The 21,339-nt window shown below is 43.5% G+C and overlaps 1 protein-coding gene across 2 annotated transcripts in view; it reads right to left on the minus strand.

Moving 5' to 3' along the window:
* Positions 1–1,851: 1,851 nt before the first annotated feature.
* The window catches only part of LOC101098738 (myelin associated oligodendrocyte basic protein), a 49,984-nt gene continuing 30,496 nt past the window's right edge, over positions 1,852–21,339 (minus strand). For both annotated transcript variants that reach the window (XM_019810906.3, XM_045037828.1), the window contains 3 exons: positions 13,236–13,443; positions 2,394–2,468; positions 1,852–2,281 (listed from right to left, as the gene is read on the minus strand). In XM_019810906.3, the coding sequence (XP_019666465.2) occupies positions 13,404–13,443 (40 nt within the window). In that variant the 3' untranslated portion in view covers positions 1,852–2,281; positions 2,394–2,468; positions 13,236–13,403. The remainder of the gene's footprint in view (positions 2,282–2,393; positions 2,469–13,235; positions 13,444–21,339) is intronic.

Consider the following 21,339-nt stretch of genomic DNA (forward strand, 5'->3'; position numbering starts at 1 on the left):
CACTGCACGGTGCTTGCCAAAGCCAACCCTTAGAAGACAAAAAAATACAGTTGGATTATAGCACATTTTAGTTGTAACATCCATTTAGTTATCCACCGGTTTCAAGTAATTTCCAGATATTTTTCATCCATCCCCAGGGGGTTTTATTTCCACAACAGACAAACACAGAGAATTCGGTAATTTCTAGTTATAAACATTTCTGTGCTAATATCCAAAGTTTACATGAATTAATACACACCAATGTATTGGCTTCTCAATTTTGCATTCCTTTTTTTTTTAATTTTATTTATTTTTTTTATTTATTTTGAGAGAAAGTGAGAGAACCAGCAGGGGAGGGGCAGGGAGAGAGGGGACCAGAGGATCTGAAGCAGGCTCCACACTGACAGCAGAGAGCCCAATACGGGGCTCGAACTCAAAAACCGTGAGATCATGACCTGAGCCGACGTCGGACGCTTAACTGACTGAGCCACCCAGGCGCCCCAATTTTGCTTTCTGTAATAACTGTACCTTCTGGATGATATGGAGGATAGAGCCAAGCAAGTTCTGAGTACGAGGTCTGGCTTTGCCAAAATCTAAAATGGGCCGAAGGAATATTAAGTTTCCTTATTGGATCTGAGTGGGACTGGCCCACTAATTTGTCTGTCATGGCACCCCTTGGTGTCATTCCCAGGAACGTAATGGCCTCGCATATCTATCATTGAAAAGTGTTCATAGTAGAGGTTCTCATTTTGTTGTTCGTTTAGCACCTGAGTTTAGGCAGGAGAAACATTTGTACCTGAAGGCTCTGTGTAGTTCAATTCCCCTGCCTTGTTATTGCCACTTGCCCAGAGAAGTGGCCTCCTCTGGCCTCACCTTCCAGCTGCCTTGGGACAGCATGTGGCCTGATCCTTCTTTGTGGAGGTATGGGCTTCTGAGCTGTATCTCATTGGAGTCCAGCATTCTTCCTCCCTAATCTCTGGTTTCCCTCACCCCCCAGCCCCACACCTTGAGCAGACTTCCTCTGGCATTACCCCCGTATTCCCACTTGCCTTTGAAACTTGGCTGGGTCGGGCTGTGCTCGCTCAAGGACACAGAGCCACGGCCTTGTTGGAGCTACAGACATCTGCCTGTGCTTGGCCACCCAGACCCCAGCACAAGACTGTTTCGGATGCCCTCACTCTCCTGTACTCTGAGCTTCCCTCTCCCAATACTGCCCATTTTACATCCCTCCACATTCTACAACATTCCATTATCTTCTACTATGCTTTCCTACCTATTACTATAGGAAGGTTGGGAAGGAGGTTATACTCTAACTCTACGCCTTTGTCCCCATGTCAGACACCTGCTGAAGCCACAGCACCAGCCAGGTCCAAAATGGACTCAGGGAAAAGGTTCTGTTTTCTAAGACCTGTGGCCTTGGAGAGACCCGAGGCTGATCACTAGTCTCCCACTTATCCCTCCAAACACATTTGTGTCTGGCTAATAATGTTGACCGTTTCTATACAGGTTTTAATTTCTGTTTACTTAATTTTCGTTATTTCTTCAAACCAGGAATCATTTCAGATCTTCCTTTTGACTTCCAGGGGGATAGATATTTCTTGGATATTTCTTGGATAGGTTTTCATTTTGTTGTCATTTTTTAAAAGTTGATTCCATTATAGAGAGCGTTTGAGAGCTCATGGTTTCTGCTTACTGTGGAAATATAGTACCGTGGGTGGTTAAAAAGTACACAGAGGGCATCAGATTGCACTTACCATCTACTATTTGCTTTTTCTATTCCTCATTTGTCTTCCAAATTTGTTTATCTGGTGTAGGTATATATGTTTCACTTTGTCTTAACTGCTGTTCAAAATTTTATTTATGAACATACCATCATTGATTTACTCATTCTCCTATTAGTGGACATTTTTATTAATTTCTTTCCCTTTCTCTCTCTCTCTCTTTTTTTTTTTCCAATGGCAAACAAGGCTTTGCTGAACGCTGTATGTGTGCCTCCTTTTCCTATAAATGCAAGTTTTCTCCAGGATCAGTACCTAAAATTATAATTGCCTTTTTAAAATAATTGCTTGGTCATAAGTTATACAATATCCTGTTTTGCTAGCATCCCCAGATTGCACCCCAGAAGTACCATGATAGTTTATAAATTTTCATCAATGGCTTATCAGAATTTTCCCCAAATCTTTGCCAACACTTGATAATTTTTAATTTTTGCCATTATGATGGTTATACAACAATCTCTCTCTTTTTTTTTCATGCATCCCTGAAGAAAGATATGTATCTTCAAATTGAAGAAACTTGAGTCCTGAGCAAAATAAATAAAAATAAATCCGTATTTAATGACATCAGGGTGAAACTTCAGAAAATGAAAGACAAAGAGAAAAGTCTTAATCAAAAGGAAAATACGGTTTACTTACAATGGAAGGACAGGCAGACTGACGACGTATTTCCCATTGGCCGTCAGAAGACAGTAGGATGACATCTTCACAAGGCTGTTGGGGTAAAAGAAACCTGTCACACTAGAACTCTATATTATTCTCCCAGGATTGTATCGGCATGGCCTCGATCGGCCTCCCCCCGCCTTTTTCAGAAACAGGTACTGCTCCTTGACCACGGTTGGGTAGGTGTCTGAAGCTGGGCAAATCCTAGAACCTCATGCCCTCTGGTCACATGATTGGGTCAAAGAGTATGTATATAAGCAAACATATAAGCTGCATCCTCTTTCTTTTGTTCGCTTCCATCTGAAAGGAAGCTTTCTGAGGAAGAGAGAGAGCCGCACAACTTAAGAGGTTCCAGTCAGAGCTCATTTTTTACTTTTTAAAAAAAATTTTTTTAATGTGTATTTATTTTTGAGAGAGACACACACACACACACACAGAGTGCAAGTGGGGGCCGGGCAGAGAGAGAGGGGACACAGAATCCGAAGCAGGTTCCAGGCTCTGAGCTGTCAGCCCAGAGCCCGATGTGGGGCTCAAACTCACAAACGGTGAGATCACAACCTGAGCTCAACCAGGGTGCCTGGCTGGCTCAGTCGGTGAAGTGTCCGACTTCAGCTCAGGTCACGATCTCATGGTTCATGGGTTCGGGCCCTGGGTCAGACTCAGTGCTGACAGCTCAGTGCCTGGAGCCTGCTTCGGATTCTTTGTCTCCCTCTCTCTCTGCCCCTCCCCCACTTTGTTTGGTCTCTCTCTCTCTCTCTCAAAAATAAACATTTTTAAAAATTCATGCTCGGGGCGCCTGGGTGGCGCAGTTGGTTAAGCGTCCGACTTCAGCCAGGTCACGATCTCGCGGTCCGTGAGTTCGAGCCCGCGTCGGGCTCTGGGCTGATGGCTCAGAGCCTGGAGCCTGTTTCCGATTCTGTGTCTCCCTCTCTCTCTGCCCCTCCCCCGTTCATGCTCTGTCACTCTCTGTCCCAAAAATAAATAAAAAAACGTTGAAAAAAAATTAAAAAAATAAAATAAAAATAAAATAAAAATTCATGCTCAACACGTTAATGCATCCCAAAAAGAAAAAAAAATCCTACTCAAAAAAAAAAAAATTGAAGATTTCAAGAGGCACTGGAGCAAAGACTACCTCACAAGCCATTTGGTAATACTTAAATTTTGCCATCAAGTCTATCGTATTCTCTTTCCAAAGTCTTTCTCTTCATCCATCTTATTCCTTTGGAGTTTCTTCCTGCTTCTTCTGTCCCATAATTCCTGAACTCCCCCTCCTTTGTCCAGAGCCCTTTGGCTCCACAATCCTACAATCCTACACTAACATTGTAAACCCCACTTGGCAAGATGAAGTGTTTTGCTTTGCCAAATATCTCATGTTCCTCAAGGCCGTCCCACCTCAGGGTTTGTTTAGCCTGGGGGGTTCCAGGTAGTGCATGCAAGGTTCTCTGTCCAGAGTATGGAACCAACACATCCTTTTCCCAGTCCAAAGTGCCTCCAAGTATTGTCCTATACCAATCAACAGGCCACCTAGACTCTATTTAATCACAGTACTGAGGTTCCTGGAGTTCTATGTGACTAAAAAATGCGTAAGCTGACCTCTGTCAACTAGCACCCTTTATAACATTCCTTCTGAAAGCTTATTTCCATGAAAGTGTGCTAAATCTTTTAAACTCAAAATTTTATCTTCATTAGTCTGCAAGGCAGCCCTGAGAAGGGAACGTTGGCTTAAACGACTTGTCCAAAGTCATGCAGCTAGTGAGAAACAAAGCCATGTCCCTGCTCAATTTCTTTCCTGCACACAAATGCCCTTTCCAGAATTCAGCGTCCTTGCTCATTTTCCTGAAACTTTCTTCGAAGCACTGCTTTCAACACCAACAATTGGAAAACATACTAATTTACTGTATTTGCTCTTATCTGAAGGTATTGAAATTTTGCAAAACAGCCAAGATGTAGATGACACGGTAAGAAATACCAAGAAATTGAGGTAATTTTTTCAAAATCAAGATATATATTAAGTCAGATTATACTGAGAGGTTAACGTATTCAAATGAAGTCTTACTTTATAAATATTAATTGTGGATAAAACCTAAATAGGAATACCCGTAGACTATTGCTCGGGGCAGAGGAAGAATGATTTGGCCCAGACCCATACCCATACACTTCCCACCACGACACTATCAACCAATAAAGCAAGCACTCGTCAACACAGGGCATGCTCGATACACCTTGTGAACCCTGGGCTCCAGTCCCCGATGAATGGAAGAAACGGCAGCTTATACTTAGGTGAACTCAGTTATCCTCTGGAATAGTTGTGTGAGCTTGGGCTCTCATGCTCTGATGGTTGGAAATTTCATTTCTAAGTCTTTACTAAAATACTCGATAAAACTCTAAATGATATTTTTCTTCAATATATTTTCCTTATGTATTCGGTCAACAAATATTGGCCTTGTTGGCCAAGGACACTTGTGATGACTACATTTGTCCCTGGACTTGAGGGCACTTTTATTTTGATCTCTTAGATACAAGCACAAAAGTGCTTACTGCTCCAGGGTCCCAAAGAAGGAGGGCTCCTAAAAAAACACGGGTGGAGAGCAAAGTCCAAGTAGTCGCCTGAACATTTTAAATGGGGACTCAGATTTTAAGACAAAATGAGTTCTATATCTAGGAAGAAAACACACACACACACACACACACACACACGCCTGATTTTTCTCTTGTGTAAATAATGTCCTAGGCTAAATAGGTTTGTTGGTATAATGCATCCTTGTATGAGAAAGTCACTAGATAACATTGTTCTAAAGGAGTCATATCCCAGAGAGGGTTAAAAATGTTCAGAACGCAGAGCCACCTTAAGAAGCAGCTATATGAAGCTTTCTTGGGTGATGTATGTACATGAACGCTTTTTCATCTCACAGCAACTTGCATTTCACAAGTCAGAAAAGAGAAGAAATTGGAATGACATGCCAACCAAACCTCGTTCTGCATGGGTAAGAGGCATCACTAGGTTTACCCTTGCCACGGGGCCTCTACCTTCCACCTGCATATGATTTTGAGCAAGGGGAAGACAAGGAATGGAAGAGAAAGAAACCACCTCTCCCAAGGCACATGAAGCCACAGAAGGAAAGAAGCCACAAAAAGGGAGGAATCTCTCTCCCTCTCCTCTCCCACCCACATGCACATTTGGTGCGAAGTCCTTTGGACTCCAGAGATTCTCTTATTAGGACTCCAAGAGTTCACCGAAGTGAAACTTACACCAGAAGAAAAGGGTGGGGATCCCGTGAGAACCTGGGTTCAAGTACGTGACTGAGGACTTTTGGAGACATGAGACAATGCAAGTACCAGCAAATTAAAACCGCAGGGGAACGCAAGTTAAGGAGGTAGAGTCGGCCATGATGTAACCATCCCAACTCAGATGACCACATTTGCAAGGCCTGGTGGCACCACGCCACGTGGGAAGGTGAGGAAAACTGGGATTGGAAGGACATGGAGTGAGAATGAACCGTCTGTGGGTCACCAGCCCATCTGGATCATCCTTGGTCTCCTGATGGTGGGGATCTGGGTGACTCAGGCTTGGGCAGAATCTCAGCAGCTGGGAACAAAAGCTGGGGCGGGGGCGGGGGCGGGGGGGGGGGGGGAGTGGCAGTGAAGATAGCGTGAAAAACAGAGCAATAAAAATGCACGGAGGCTGTTGGTAGCCCTGCTAGAAATCTCAAAACCCGGGGCGCCTGGGTGGATCAGTCTGTTGAGCGACCAACTCTTGATTTTCAGCTCATGTCATAATCTCGTGGTTGGTGAGTTCGAGCCCTGAGTTGGGCTCTCTGCTGTCAGAGTGGAGCCCACTTCGGATACTCTGTCCTCCTCTCTCTGCCCCTCCCCCACTCATTTTCTTTCTCTCTCTCTCTCTCTCTCAAAAATAAAATAAACACTTGAAATAAATAAATAATTGCGGCACCTGGGTGGCTCAGTTGGTTAAGCATCAGACTTCGGCTCAGGTCATGATCTCACAGTTCATGAGTTTGAGCCCCACATCTGGCTGCCTGCTCTCAGCTCAGAGCCCACTTCGGGGGCTCTGTCAGCCCTCTCTCTTTGCGCCTCCCCCCTCTCTCTCAAAAATAAATAAGCATTAAAAAAATTGTTTTAATAATAAAATAAAATAATATTAAAAAAAGAAATCTAAAAACCATGGTCCTTTGGGGTGGCTGCCTGGCTCAGTCGGTAGAGCACACGACTCTTGATCTCAGGGTCGGGTTTGAGCTCCGAATTACACGTGGAGCCTAGTAAACAAACAAACAAACAAAAAAGATAAAAATAAATAAAAATAAAAACCGAAGTCTTTTGTGAATGTGAGTTGTAGGAAAACAGATCAGTGACAAATGAGATGGAAACCGGAAGGAAGACATGAGCTGAAGAGGAAGGCGTGGCCGTTGGGGGAAGTGGAGTGGAGAGAAGGCTGTGGTCCCCCCCACACCCTTGGTCTCTACCCTCCCAGCTGTACCTACTGAGATTAGCAAGCAAATCAGGAGAATCTCCAGGCTCAGAGAGAAGCTGTGGCTTAGGAAAATAATGAAGTTGAAGTTCTGCATAAATGTGCTCTGCATCTCAAACCACTCGCCGTTCATCTTTGCATCAGCGGAGAAAAATCACAGGGAAGGAGATAAACAGGGTCATTTTAAAAATAGGAGCGAATTGGCAGATTCCCACAGGAAGAAGGGAGAGAGTCAGGGATATCAGATGGCACCAAAATCCACAGTAACAAGAGTTGAGGAAAACAGACACCATTTGCATTCCGAGCCAAATAATGAGATGTCAGCAAGACATCAACTGGAAGACAAAAGTTGGAAAATTATTCTTTTTCTTTTTCTTTTTCTTTTTTTTTTTTTACTGCTTGTAGCCAAAGCTCTAGTTGAAAATTAAATGCAAAATCTTGCAGCTGGCAGTAACGGTCCTTCATGATCTCTACCAGCAGAAGACTAAGATTCCGTCAAAGGGTCTGACTCAGAAAGCTTATAAGCCAGAGAGAAAGAACAGAGGCTGTCAGCTGCAGAAAGGGATGTTTACCGAGAATTCGAGAAACAGAGGGCGAATGCAGTGAAAATAGATTAGGTAGCAATCTGTTGGCTCACCACGTGGCGGTAAAGAAAGCCTAAGAGACCAAACTCTTTCCTTTTGATGCATTAAGATTTCTTCCCGGATAGGAAGAGAGCGCTGCCTTCCTGAGACAGGAATTGCAAGTAACAAACCCAGAGACTGGTGTACTTCAGAGATCTCAGAAATAAAACCAAACCCAGGAAGATCACCAAGGAACTCCTGTCAATAAGAGGTCCCTGAAACCAGGCTGGCTCCCATGGGACACTCCCTGTGAGTGACTGCCCCGGTACTCACTGCCCACTGTGCCATTTGCCTTTCTCCCGCTATGGAAGAGGCATGCCTAGGACTGAATTAGCTGTGAATGGGCCGCCACCTGGGTAGCCTATGAGGTGTCAGGAAAAACTCACCCTCTGATCTGCAGGCAAACATAACTTCCTTGATGGAAAGTTGCCAGAATGTCTACTGAGTCTCACACCCACTGAAAGACAGACTCCCCAACCCTCCTCGATGGCATGGCGATGGCGGTCACAGTAAGGGTATCTTCACTTCAGCATTAATCAAACAGATTTGCCTGGAGGTCGACATGGGGCTGTGTGTGAACCACCACCTGGGCCAAGGGCCCATTTTCAGTATCTGTTAATATATCTGCCTTTAATAGTGGCCCTAGAGGCTTCATTAACAAAGGCTGGCCCAATATCTCTTACTTTCTGCGGGGAGGGCGGGTTTGGCTAGCGCTGATGCAAATCACTTCCTATCTTTATAAGGAACATCCGTCATTAATCAACACACGAAAGACTTCCAGCTGCCATCACCACCTTCTCAAGCGTGGACCCAGACACTCCCAAGCTTTCCTCCTTAGAAGGAAAGGAAACCTTAGAAACCTAGACCCTCTTGCTGTAAAAGTACCTTCTTTCGAGATCCTAGTTACTTGAGGTTATCTACTTTTCTCTCTACAAAATACTTACAACCTTTGGGTTCTAGAGGGAAGTGCACCAGCCTCTCAAGATTCCACCCCTGGACCTCGCAGCCCCCAGCTGTGGTTACAAATGGACTCTTGGGGAAATTAATGTGCTTCAAACTCCAATGTGAATATTACTTTGGTACTTAGATTTAACACTGTTTTAGAACTTAGTTCTATTGTGCAGAGATCTTTTTGAACCAAATGATTCAAATCTGATAGATATTTGATTTGCGATGAAGACCACCATTTACGCTATGGCTTCCCATTTTCTCCACTCTCCGCAAACCTATTTTATGTATTATTAATGTAGTCTATTTAGTTCATGTAGTTTATGCAACAGAAATGGATTTTTAGTACCATGTTGAATAGAATACTTCCACATAAATTTGCTTAAAAATAAAATACAGGTATAATTATCAAGACTCTTTGCTAATCTGGTACTTTTGCTCATCTGTACTTTGGATAAACCTAGCCAGTTGATCAAAGGTCAAAACACTCAACTTGGTGGTGGGTGAATTGTTGCCTAAAAGGAAATAAGTTGTGACTGAAATAGCAGTCAATTAAACCCAAACCTATGATGCAATGCCAAATAGTACACTCTTTGATTTAAAAAATCATATAGAAAGTCACTAGCATAATCATTTTACCAGTATTTGATTTCAGTCATAACGGTGAAGATTGTCAGACTCTTTTATCCCAGTGCAACCCTTTATCTATATGAAATTGGAAGTCAACATAGACCTTAAAATCTGCCTAGTCGATGTGGGGATGCAGATTGGAGCCACGTTGGCTCCACCTCCTTCTCATCTCATAACATGGCACCCCAAGCACCCCTAAGGCTCCATCAAACTCATTTTGGAAATTTCTAGATCGCAGCATGATAGCAAGAAGGCCAAGGTCATGGTTTCATGGCAGCCATTTACAAACACAAAACGCTATGTAGTATAGGATGGATGCATAGTTGATATTTAACAGAAAGAAGATATTTTTATCACTACCCTTAACCAACACTCCTACAAGTGTGTACCTATGTTACAAACAAGAAGAGTGAGTATGCAAAATCTCTCCAAGTTGCAACTGCACACTGTATACTGTTGGGTCAATGGAATCATCTTTATCCATTAAGAACACTTCATTTTGTTTAAGCAGAGCTAATAAGTACCTGTTAATGGTATTATTAATGAGACGGAGACTTGTGCTATGGAGTCAGTCCAGAAGCCTCCCTGGACCCTTCCAGGCCTGAGTTTCTACATCTTTCTGGTGTTAGAACAGAGTCCAGATGGACGTTCAGCAAATTACTGTCTCACAGCACAGCCCCATCTTGCTATGATTTGTCAGAATTTTTGCAGCTTCCCCTTGTGAAAGCTTCCTCGTGATTCTTTATTCCTTGAGAAGATTAGACTCTGCCTTTCTCTCTCCTATTCCTTCTTCTTCCATCTGAGACCATATGGGACTCAAGTTGAGGCCTAGGATTTACGTCTAAATATGAAGTTGTATGCAGTGACTTAGTGGCAAAATGTTGCTTTGAATTGTTAATTAATTGGTTAATTAGATTCCTCTGGCAAAGGGTTTTTTAAAAATATATGTATATTTCAAAAGCTTGAGGTGAAGTGATCTCTTTATAATTGTCTCCACCATCCTCATATTTCTGACCCCTGACACCACCACTCACCCCGTTGTGAAGAGGTCACTTCACCTCCAAGTTCAAGAGAAAATCAAAGCCACAGGCAGGAACTGCCCTCGAGCCCCTGCCGCTGACCCTGCCAACCCACCAGAATCTACACACTCCTTTTCTCCTTCCCCTTTTCCCACTGAAAAGGGAGTCCTGCTACATGCCTGATCCCCTCACCTGTGCCCCAGATTCTCCCTCCTGCCTCCTCAGTTCTTGACTCAGTATTTCCTCCTCCTTCACACACCTGCTCTGCTGTTTCCTGCCCACCAGACTTCACCAAGCTCAAGTGTCTCCTGAGTTCATGGGGCACCCCAGCTACTGCCCTATGCCCTGCTTCCCTTCATGGTCACATCGCCTCCTATTTACTCCAAGAGCGCCCTCAAATGTCACCAATGGTTCCTTGTTGCTAAGTACAGTAGACACCTTTGACTTTTCAAAAGAATCTAAACTTCTGAAAAATCATTCCTATTTTAAAAAAACAACAAGCAAACATCTATTCAGTCAACAAGTGTTTATTGAGTTCCTCCTAGCACTGGGAACTGAGGATGTGGCAGGAAACAGGTGTTGGTGGTCATGGAAGTTACATTAGGAGCAGGACAGCCAAGCAGTAAACAAGCAAATAAATGAACAAGATAATTCCCGAGGGTGATGAGTGCTGTGAAGACAAACACAACTAACAAAACTAGAGTGACGAGATAGAGAGTAACTATGGAAACCACAGTGAGTTTCCAAGGGAAACATCTCCGAGATGATATTTGAGCTGAAGTCACCAGTGCAGAGATCTTGGACGAGAGCATCACAGGCAGAGTGCGTAGTAAGAACAGACCCGAATGAGTATAAGCACTGAGTAGCTATGACAACATATTATTTACACATACAAAAGGAGACAAAAGAAGGAAGACAGGAAAGCGTGGTCTTGCTGGGTAGGGAAAGGGCTTCTGAATCACAAGTGGGGTGGGCCAGACCTGGAAAGGCAATGAGCTTTATGCCCTAGGGACTGGGTCATGGCTTCAGCTTCCCTCCACTGGCCTCCTAATAGAAAAGCATTGGAGGGGTTGAGAAGGGGTTGAGCTTGGATCTATTGCCTGTATTTCTCACCCTTCAGGCCCAATTTAATTTTTTTTTTTAATTTTTTTTTCAACGTTTTTTATTTATTTTTGGGACAGAGAGAGACAGAGCATGAACAGGGGAGGGGCAGAGAGAGAGGGAGACACAGAATCGGAAACAGGCTCCAGGCTCCGAGCCATCAGCCCAGAGCCTGACTCGGGGCTCGAACTCGCGGACCGCGAGATCGTGACCTGGCTGAAGTCGGACGCCTAACCAACTGCGCCACCCAGGCGCCCCCAGGCCCACCTTTAAAGCCAACAAACAAATCAGCCAAGCTTGGGCTTAAAACAAGCAGGGGTGGCTTCTGGAATGGATCCCACTGGAGACTCAAGAGAGATGAGCCTTCTCCAACCCCTCTCCTTCCATCCCCCAGCTCTGAGGTGAGTAGGGAAAGTGATCCATGATGAAAGACTCTTTCAAAACCACTGCCGGGCAAATGGTGGAACCCTAAGTCAAAGTCAGGTCCCTGAAGGGAATCTATTAGTGTGCAGTCTTGTCTCATAATCAGCTTCAGTGGTCAGGGTCCCCAGGGAGCATGGAACTGAAATGAGACTTGGAGGGTCTCTCTAGTATTTGTGCCTGGGAGCCCAAAACTATTCCCCCAAAGCCAAGTTTCCCAACATATACACAAACACACAAGCCAGTCCACAGGAAAGCAAGATGATCTGAAAGTCCTCCAATTAACCCAGGGGCAAACCCCACCAAGCATCTGTGTGTGTGTGTGTGTGTGTGTGTGTGTGTGTAGGGAACGTGATCTAACCAAGGCAGAGTCAGGGGATTATTTCCTATGTCCCTGATGGAGATCCCATACTCAAGGTCAAAGTTCTTTCCACGAGTTTGGGGCTATAGACAGTGGGAGCAAATCAGAGACGAGAAGTCAAACCCTAACCCTACTCCGTTACAATTGGTTTCAGACTTACACATATCATGGGATAACCTCCCACATAGGGAGAGAAGTCTTGGACTGCTTATCTACCCTAACTTCCTCTCCTCTCCCACACTTAATTCTCCTCTCCTATTTTGCCTGACCCCACTATAGTATGTGGAGGCACCAACCAGGGACAGCATAGAGGGATTCAGCCCTCCCCAAGAATTTGGGGCATTGTGGCCTGAAATAGCAACTCTCTGAGTACCCCTTCTGGTCCTGTGAAAGGCCCTGGGGCCACCTGCTGGTGTCCTGAGGTGGGAGGGTGGGAGAGTAGCAACTTGGCCTCACAGAGGGGCCCTCTTAGCAGCCTGGTCTCCAGGAACCTTTGGGAGAGGGGCAAGGGTAAGCCATTGAGTGAGCCCAGATAACTTTCCCAAGGTTACAACAAATTGAAGCAATTAGTTCTGAATCTGGGAATGTCCAGATGAATTGGACAAGGCTCAAAGGTAGTGCCTGAGAGTGTATGCTCTCAACCAGGCAGGGATCAGAAGAAGGCATTCACAAATCCCTGTGTGAGGTTGGAGACAGGGGCCTGCGGAGTGGGAAGGAGCTACTTGTTCACAATGTTACTCTCAGCTCTGACACAGCACGTTGGCTGCTTCCGACATGTGGACTTGGACAACCCCTACCCTCCCTGGGAATTTCTTTGCACGCCTGGTTCATCTGCTCACCTAATATCTTACTCAAAAAAACTTGGATCTTCCCCAGAGCTGTGTCTCTGGCTGTGTGCCAGTGAGGGGAACTGATTAAGGAGGTCAAATGGGAACCCGAAGGCAGAGGGGAAGAGAGGAACCAGGCAGAGGATTATTACAAAGAAGAAGGTCAAGGATCAAAAGTCAGATTAGGCAACAGGATGCCAGAGAGGGAGGAGAACAGAGGTTGGAGGACAATACAAGGGCTGTCACTTGACCATCCTGATCTAAAGACCTTGAAAGCCTGTGCATGTTCTCAGGGAGAAAAGACCGCAGCTGAGACCATAGAAGCCATGCACTGGGCTCTGGAGCCCGAGGGCCACTGCTGGGACCCGCCAACTGGAGCATGACGCACAGAGATGCCCCCTCTCACCTCCAGGCGGCCCCCGCACCGAGGGGCCTGTGGGCATCAGCTGTTGCCACATCAGCCGGTGTCTGCCCCTGCATCCTACTGGAAGCCAGATAACTTGCCCAAGGGCACGGGGGTCAAGAAGCAGTGAGTCCAGGTGCTGAGGTGGTCCATTCGCTTGAAACTGCGCCCTCACTTCTTCCGTGGGGTCGGCTTGCTCTTCCTTTTCAATCTGGTTTACAAAGAGAAACAAAATCCACAGTGTTGCTAAGTGATGAACCAACACTCTCTGTGCTCAGTTAACATAATTGTGAATTTGTAGACTACCTTTGGGGTTGTTATTCTCCCGGGAAATCTAACCTTAATATCCCTTTGCTTAATTTCCCAATTCTGGCAGCATCTGGCCAAAATAATGTAATTTTTTCCCCTGGCTCAGGCCAGGAAGAAGATATTCTTTTGAAGTTCTTCTACGTTTGTGTACAACAATTCTTGCTTTACACTTTAATCATTGCAGATAATTTAAAAATACATAAAGCCACAAAGGAAATCAAAATACCACTCCACTCCTAAAAAAAAAACAAAACAAAACAAAAAAAAAACCTAGTTTTACCGGCCATAGACGTAAAGAAATGAACGTATACATATATACACTTAGGGTATATGAACTCACATTATGAAATTGTGACCATATTGACATGTTCCTATTTTGACGGGGAACAGACTATGTTTCAAATAACACCACTAAAAACATTATAGGTGCAACTGGGTGGTTCAGTCTGTTAAGCATCCGACACTTGATTTTGGCTCAGGTCCTGATCCTGGGGTTCATGGGATCAAGCCCCACGGTGGGCTCTGTGCTAACAGCATGGAATCTGCTTGGGTTCTCTCCCTCTCTCTCCCTCCCTCTCATCCCTTCCCCTGCTTATGCTCTCTCTCTCTCCTCTCTCTCTCTCTCTCTCTCGAAAATAAATAAATAAATAAACTTAAACACACACGTGCGCATGCACACACACATAAATATGTGGCTCTGGACAACAATTGCTTGCAAACTTGCTCTCCAACTGAGGGATTGCATTATATTAACCACAATTTATTTAGACAGAAGAACTCTATGTGGCCACCTTGGAAATGAGGCCATGTCAAATAATTACAGAATGTCACCAAAGTTCTTAATTAAAAAAAACCAAATGAGGAAGAAACCCCATCAAGATACGTGCATCAGGAATGTACAATACTTTCGCACTGAAAACTAAGCTTATGAGAAACACAGCTCTTCCTATAATTTGGGGGGGGGGGGAGGGTTAAAAATCAGAAATAAAGTTCATATTCAGGTGTTAGCAATAACATTTTCCAAAACCTCTAATTACATATCAAGCTAACAAGGCTGGATACCGAGAAAAAATAAACGAAGAAATATTCGGCTGGAATTCGTAGAATGAGAAGGCTGGAATGCATCCCTTGAAATTTGAGAAGAAAATCACTGTACACTTGCTGGATCGCCTGCATGCCCTTCAGACGGGGGACTGCCCGCTCATATTAGACCCCCCCCCCCATAAATCATGCCAGATACAAAACCCCGGGTGCTGGCAGTCATATGGAAGCCCACAGATCCCAGGCATCACCTGTGCAGGTCGCACTGCAACCAGCCACTGCGGCATCCTAGATGGTGTGAGCACCTAATTTTTTTCATTCGCACTCCACTGACAGTGGCAGCCACACGGATGCCGCGGGGGATGGCCAGTTTGGGCAGCCATCGCCCCTGAACTCCATTTCAACCAGAGGAGGCAACGGAATTAAGGAGGGTCTGCTAGGGGCCACGATGAAGTGACACAATGTATCTATTAACTAACAGTTCTAATAACACCAACTTACCTAATAGGATTAGATGATGAACTAAGTCCTTCACAATGATAACTCACGAGGAAGATAACACCCTCATTTTACAGATGGGAAAAATAGAGCTTTCCAAGAATAACTTTGACAGAAGAGCTCAGACTCAAACCTCGTAGCAGAGTCCTTGCCCTTCCCTCTGTGTCAGAAGGGCAGCTAGGTTGTATTTCCAGGTCTTATTCAGTCAATAAGATCGGCCAAGCCCTGAGTCAGACTCTGGGGATATAAGAGTTTCAGGTCCAGACTCAGGCACACTCCAGCAAGAGGGATGCACACTATTGGGTCTGAAATGTAGCAGTGGAAGGTTCCAGATGAGCCAAGGGGGGAGGTGGCCATCTGATCAGCCAGAAGTGTGAAGGCTCTTAAATCAAAGGGCTATGCAAAGGCTCCCTAGCATAATGATGATTCTGCAGACACAGGAGGGGGCTTCTTTGCCTACATGAAATACTCTGCACATCATCCCCACTGACCAATTCACAATAGGAAAATAACAGGTAGTTATTACACAAGAGTCAAACCCTATATAAAATGCCCTAGTCATCTTCTTGTAGCACAGCTCTGAAGAATGAAAATTATAAAGACTGTCCACATAACTGATCATCTAATTTGGGCTCTAACTCCTTTTAGTAATCCAGAAAGCCAATTTGGCAAGGACTTAATCTTGTTAAACTATTTCTCTAAGAAGAAAATGTTCTCAGTGAAATAATAGTTTAAACCGTACAAAAACTAGGCATACATATTGAAAGGGGGATAAAAAAAACACCTCTCTATTCACAGACAACATGATTGTCAATGTAGAAAATACCAGAATCTACCCCAGAAAAAAGCTATAATAAGTGAGTTTAGTAAGATCACAAGATACACGATCAATATACAAAAATCAATAATATTTTATATACCGGAAATGAACAATGGGAAATTGAAATAGAAAAAATATTATGTTAATAGTACCTAAAACATAAAGTGCTTCATTATAAAGCAAACAAAATATGTACAAGATCTATATGCTAAAACCACAAAACAAAAAGGATCTAAATGAGTGGAAAGATATATACTATGTTCATGTATTAAATATGGTTGCAATTCTCACCAGGTTGATTTATAAACTCAATACAATCCCATTCAATTCTACCAGGATATATTACATAAATGGACACAGTGACCCTAAATTTTCTATGAAAAAGCAGAGGAACTAGAATAGTCACAACCAATTTCAAAAATAAAGCACAATGTTGGAGAATTCACATTAAACTGATTTCAATATTTACTATAATGCGACAGTAATCAAGTTGAAATTTGAAAGGAAAGATACATAGGTTAACAGAACAGAATAGGAAGTCCAGAAAGAAACTCACACATTATAGTCAACCCATTTTTTACAAAATTGCAAAAGTCATTTAGTGGAGAATCTTCTAAAAAAAAATGGTCTTGGAACAATTGAATATCCATATGCAAAAAAAATTGAACTTCAATCCGTACTTCACATCATTTACAAAATATTAACTCAAAATGGACAACAATGTAAATGTAAACCTAAAGTTTTAGATTTCTAGAAGAAAACATCGGAGAAAATCTTTGTGACCTTGTGTTAGGCAAAGAATTCCCACATACAATACAAGAAGCGTGATCTATAAAAGGAAAAAAATGATAAATTGGACTTCATCAAAATTAAACCTTTGGTTCTTCAAAAGACGTTGTTAAGAAAATGAGAAAGCAAGCCAAGCAAACCACAGACTGGGAAAAAATATTTGCAAAACATGTATTTGATAAATATATTAAATTTAATATATTTGCATATACAGTAAAATATATCCAGATATATTTTTTAAACTTCCAAAACACGATAACAAGAAAATAACCACCCGCTTTCTAAAATGGCCAAAAGATTGAACACACACCTGACCAATAAACAAATATCACCCATCTTTAGTGGATGGTATATAAGTTCATTTAAAGATGCTCAACACCATTAGACATTAAGGAAATACAATATTAAAACTACGATGAGATAGCACTGCACACCTATCGGAGTAGATAAAGTTTTTAAAGCTGACAATACCAAGTGCTGACAAGCACGCAGAGCATCCCACGTTGCTAATGGGAATACAAAATAGTACAACCACTTTGGAAAACAATTTAGCAGTTAACATGTGGTCTAGCAATACCAGGTTTAGGTATTTACTCAAGAGAAAAGAAAATTTACACTCACGTGAATGTTTACAGCAACTTTATTCATAGTCATCAAAAATTGGAAATAACCTAAATATGCTTCAACTGGTTAATGGAAAACTATGATAGGCACATGCATATAATGGAATGCTACCCAGAAATAAATATGAAAATAGAACTGCTGATTTGTGCAACAAATAGTTCAATCTCTAACGCATTATGCTAAGTGAAAGAAGCCAGACTCAAGAGGGTACACACTGTATGATTCCATTTATATGACATTTTAGACTTATAAGACAAAACCGTAGGAACAGAAAACAGATTGGTGGTTGTCAGGGGCTTGGGGATTGACTGCAAAGAGGAAGTATGAGGGAAATTTGGGGGACAGGGTGATGAAAATACTCAACATCTTGATTGGGATGGTAGTTACATAATGGTGTGCAGAGAACTGTTTGCTGAAAAGGTCGACTTCTGCTGCATGCAAATTATATTTCAACAAACCTTCTATATGTAGGGTATGTGTTTGGGTGGTGTATTTCACATATATACATGACACTTTTGGGATCCATGGCTTCCTCCTTTGTCTGCATGCAGGTAACTTAACTATGCGCAAAACTAACACTTAACAAGCTACGTGATATTATGGGCATAATTCTACTTATGCCCAACTACCACTGCCCTGCTATGTGTTATTTTCCAGTGAGACTCAGCTGCCTGGAAACCGACATGGTGAAGACAGATGGCTGGATTCATCCAAAGTTAGAGTTTTTCCAAAAATATGAGATGGATATTCAGAGGGTAGGGGGGTGTAGGGTATTTTTAAAGAGATTAAAATGTTGAGCCACAGCTTCTAATTTGGAGAGGAAGGAGAGGGAAGAAAGGAGTCTGAATGGACATTTTTTCAGAGAAGAGATAAGATGACCAACAGGTACATGAAAAGATGTTTAACATCACTAATCATCGGTGAAATGCAAGTCAAAACCACACGAGATATCACCCACACCTATGAGAATGGCTATTATCAAAAAGACTGGAAATAACAAGTGTTGGTAAAGATGCGAAGAATAGGCAACCTTTGTGTACTGTTGGAGGGAATGTAAATTGGCACAGCCACTATAGAAAACAGCATGGAGATTCCTCAAAAACTCAAAAATAAAACTACAATATGATCCAACAATTTCATTTCTGGGTATTCATCCAAAGAAAATGAAAACACTAACTCAAAGAGCTATATGTAGCTCCGTGTTCATTGCCATATTATTTATAATACCCAAGATATGGAAACAGCCTAAGTGTTCATCAATGGATGAATGGATTAATAAGTGTTCACCAATGGATGAATGGATTAATAAATTCATATATACAATGGAATATCATTCAGCAATAAAAAAGAATGACTGCCATTTGCAACAACATGGATATACCTTAAGGGTATTACGCTGAGGGAAATAAGTCAGACAGAGAAAGACAAATACCAAGCTCATAGATAAAGAGAACAGATTGGTGGTTGCCAGAGGTGGAGGGTGGGGAGTAGGGGGCAGGAGAAGTGAGAGAACTTGGGTTCCTTTTAGTTTCATAAATTGAATAATCTACAATACAATACAATCCTATACAATATAATAAATATAAAAATCAAACTACCTAGAGAACAAAAGGAGAGTCTGGTGAATGGAGAAGGAAAAACAAGGGTCAGAGCACTCGGGGTTCCTGGTGAAGTTTAAGAACAGTTGCTGTGGGAACGTTTGGCAAAGCAAACTGGAAGAAAAGAAGACTTGATGTGGAGTTGGATGATGCTGCTGGAGACTGTGGAGATGGTAACTGGTTTCCCATCCTGGAGAATAATCTCCATAAGAACAAAAGATTCATATGCAGCTCCATGGATCAGAGCTCAGCTAACCCTCAGTACTTTCCCCAGCCTGGTCTCTGGTGCTCAAAACTCTAACCTTCTCACCCACCCCCTGGCTCTCTCATCCTTGAGTAGGACTTGCCTTCATCTTAATGCCCACTAATGGGTCTTTCTCATTCCTTTGCAAAACCAAATGGCTTTTCCTGCTCCCATCAAAGGCCAGTCCCTCCACACATACTACGAAGGAGCCTTACTCTATCAACAATCTCCATGCCCCCTCTTTTGTTTCCAGTCTCATTCTCATGTCCATACCCCTTCCCATTGGCCCTTAATGTGCTCTAAGTTATAGGGGGAAAAATCTAGAAGTAAAATTGACAGTCATGTGTTAGGGGGGAAATTTGGAAGTTAAGATGGCGCTTAGCTTTTCAATGTGGATGCTGGGAGGGGCAGTAGCGTTACTTGCTGAGATAGTAAATAAGAGGAAGAGCAAGTCTTCGTGGGAAAGAAGTCAAGTGGAGATGGTTGGGTTTGACAATATCCAAGTTGATCTGCTGGGCAAATGGGCCCAGAGTTTAATGTCAGGACTCAAGTAAGGTTTGAAAGTCATCAGTGTGCCCATCATGAAAGAACAAAAAATTGCCCAGGCAGCAAGCTCAGGATAAAACCCCAGAGGATCCCAAGGTTTCACAATTAGCAGAAGAGCAAGGATTCACAACGGAGGCAGAAGAAAAGTTCACACGGTAAATTAGGAAATAGAAGGGTCATGGAAGGCAAGCGAGCAGAGAATTTAAAAGTTTTTTTTTAATGTTTATTTATTTTTGAGAGAGAGAGAGAGAGCAGGGGAGGGGCAGGGGGGGGGGGCACAGAATTGGAAGCAGGCTCCAGGCTCCGAGCTGTCGGCACAGAGCCCAATGTGGGGCTCGAACCCACAAATAGTGAGATCATGACCTGAGACAAAGTCGGATGCTTAACTGACGGAGCCACCCAGGCACCCCTAAAGAGAGCAGAGAATTTAATGACTGAGTGAGTGAGTAGTCAACAAATTTGACAGACAGCACCATCGATATAAAGACTGGATTGAGCATTCATCTAGCAAAGCAACACAAAGACCGCAGGGAAGCTGTTAAAGCAGGTGCTGCTAGTACCTGGCCTATGGCCCCTCGCCTTTACCACTGTGTGCACACTGGCTGAAATTCCAGATGCCTTTCTCTGCCTGTGGGCTCTTTCCTGCTACAGCAGCTCACTTTGCCATCTGCTTGGCAGGTCAGAAGTGTCAAGGAATTAACACTATCCTCAAAGCAGCATTAGTTGACCAATGACTGATGGCCTGGTGTATAAATACCCCAGCTCTTTCACCCCTTGGCTGGGAAAACTGAGTTCACGTCCTACGTTAGCAACTAGGGCTCCCTAGCAGGACTAAGCCCTGGGAGTCCACAGTGAGAACTGGTTTGAGAACACACTCTCTATCAGCTGCTTCCCTTTCTGTCTCACTTCCCCATTCCTCCAGCATTCCCTCCCTCTGCCTCCCCCCAGATGAACTGCTTGCCCGAGCATTGTTGCTTCTGGAGGAACCTGCACAGGAGAGATTTCAGTGAGGTGCTCTGGGAAGAATCAGGGCATAGTCAGTTGAGGAGTAAATGCAATTTAGAGAAGTAAAGGTGATAAATTTACGCTACTTTTTTTTTTAATTTGCCTGAGAAGAGGAGAGACCAGACAGGGCCAGAGGCGAACTCAGTCATTATGAGATGACTGAGCGTGTTTAAAAGCTAAAGCACTTTCTCTTGAGACCATAGAAAAAGGCTGAAGCTGTTGGGGAAGTGCAGCAAGACCCCGGAGGAAACACGAGTTGGGGGAGGAAGATCACGCAGATCACACATGAGTGGTGGAAGGACGGGTTGACCTGATCAGGAAAAAATGCTTCCCCCTCTGGGACTGACAGAAAGGATTTAAAGACAGGTGCATATCCTGATAAACATGTTGGGGCTGGTGGAGGCAAACTAGTCTGGAGAGAGGCTGGTGCTCACCATTCATGGTGGCACCAACCCTTAAGGCTACGGGCTTCTCCTAGCTGTGCTCAGCAGCTGTCTGCAACCGTGGAGCCTTACTCTATCAACAATCAGCTGGAGGCTGGAGTAGTGCACGTAGGGCATCAACTTGATCTAGGTGAGGGATCTGTGGGATGAGCGTGGCCAGAGGATGGGCAACAATGGCATTAAGGTTGTT

Source organism: Felis catus, chromosome C2, assembly GCF_018350175.1.
Source record: "Felis catus isolate Fca126 chromosome C2, F.catus_Fca126_mat1.0, whole genome shotgun sequence".
NCBI lineage: Eukaryota > Metazoa > Chordata > Mammalia > Carnivora > Felidae > Felis > Felis catus.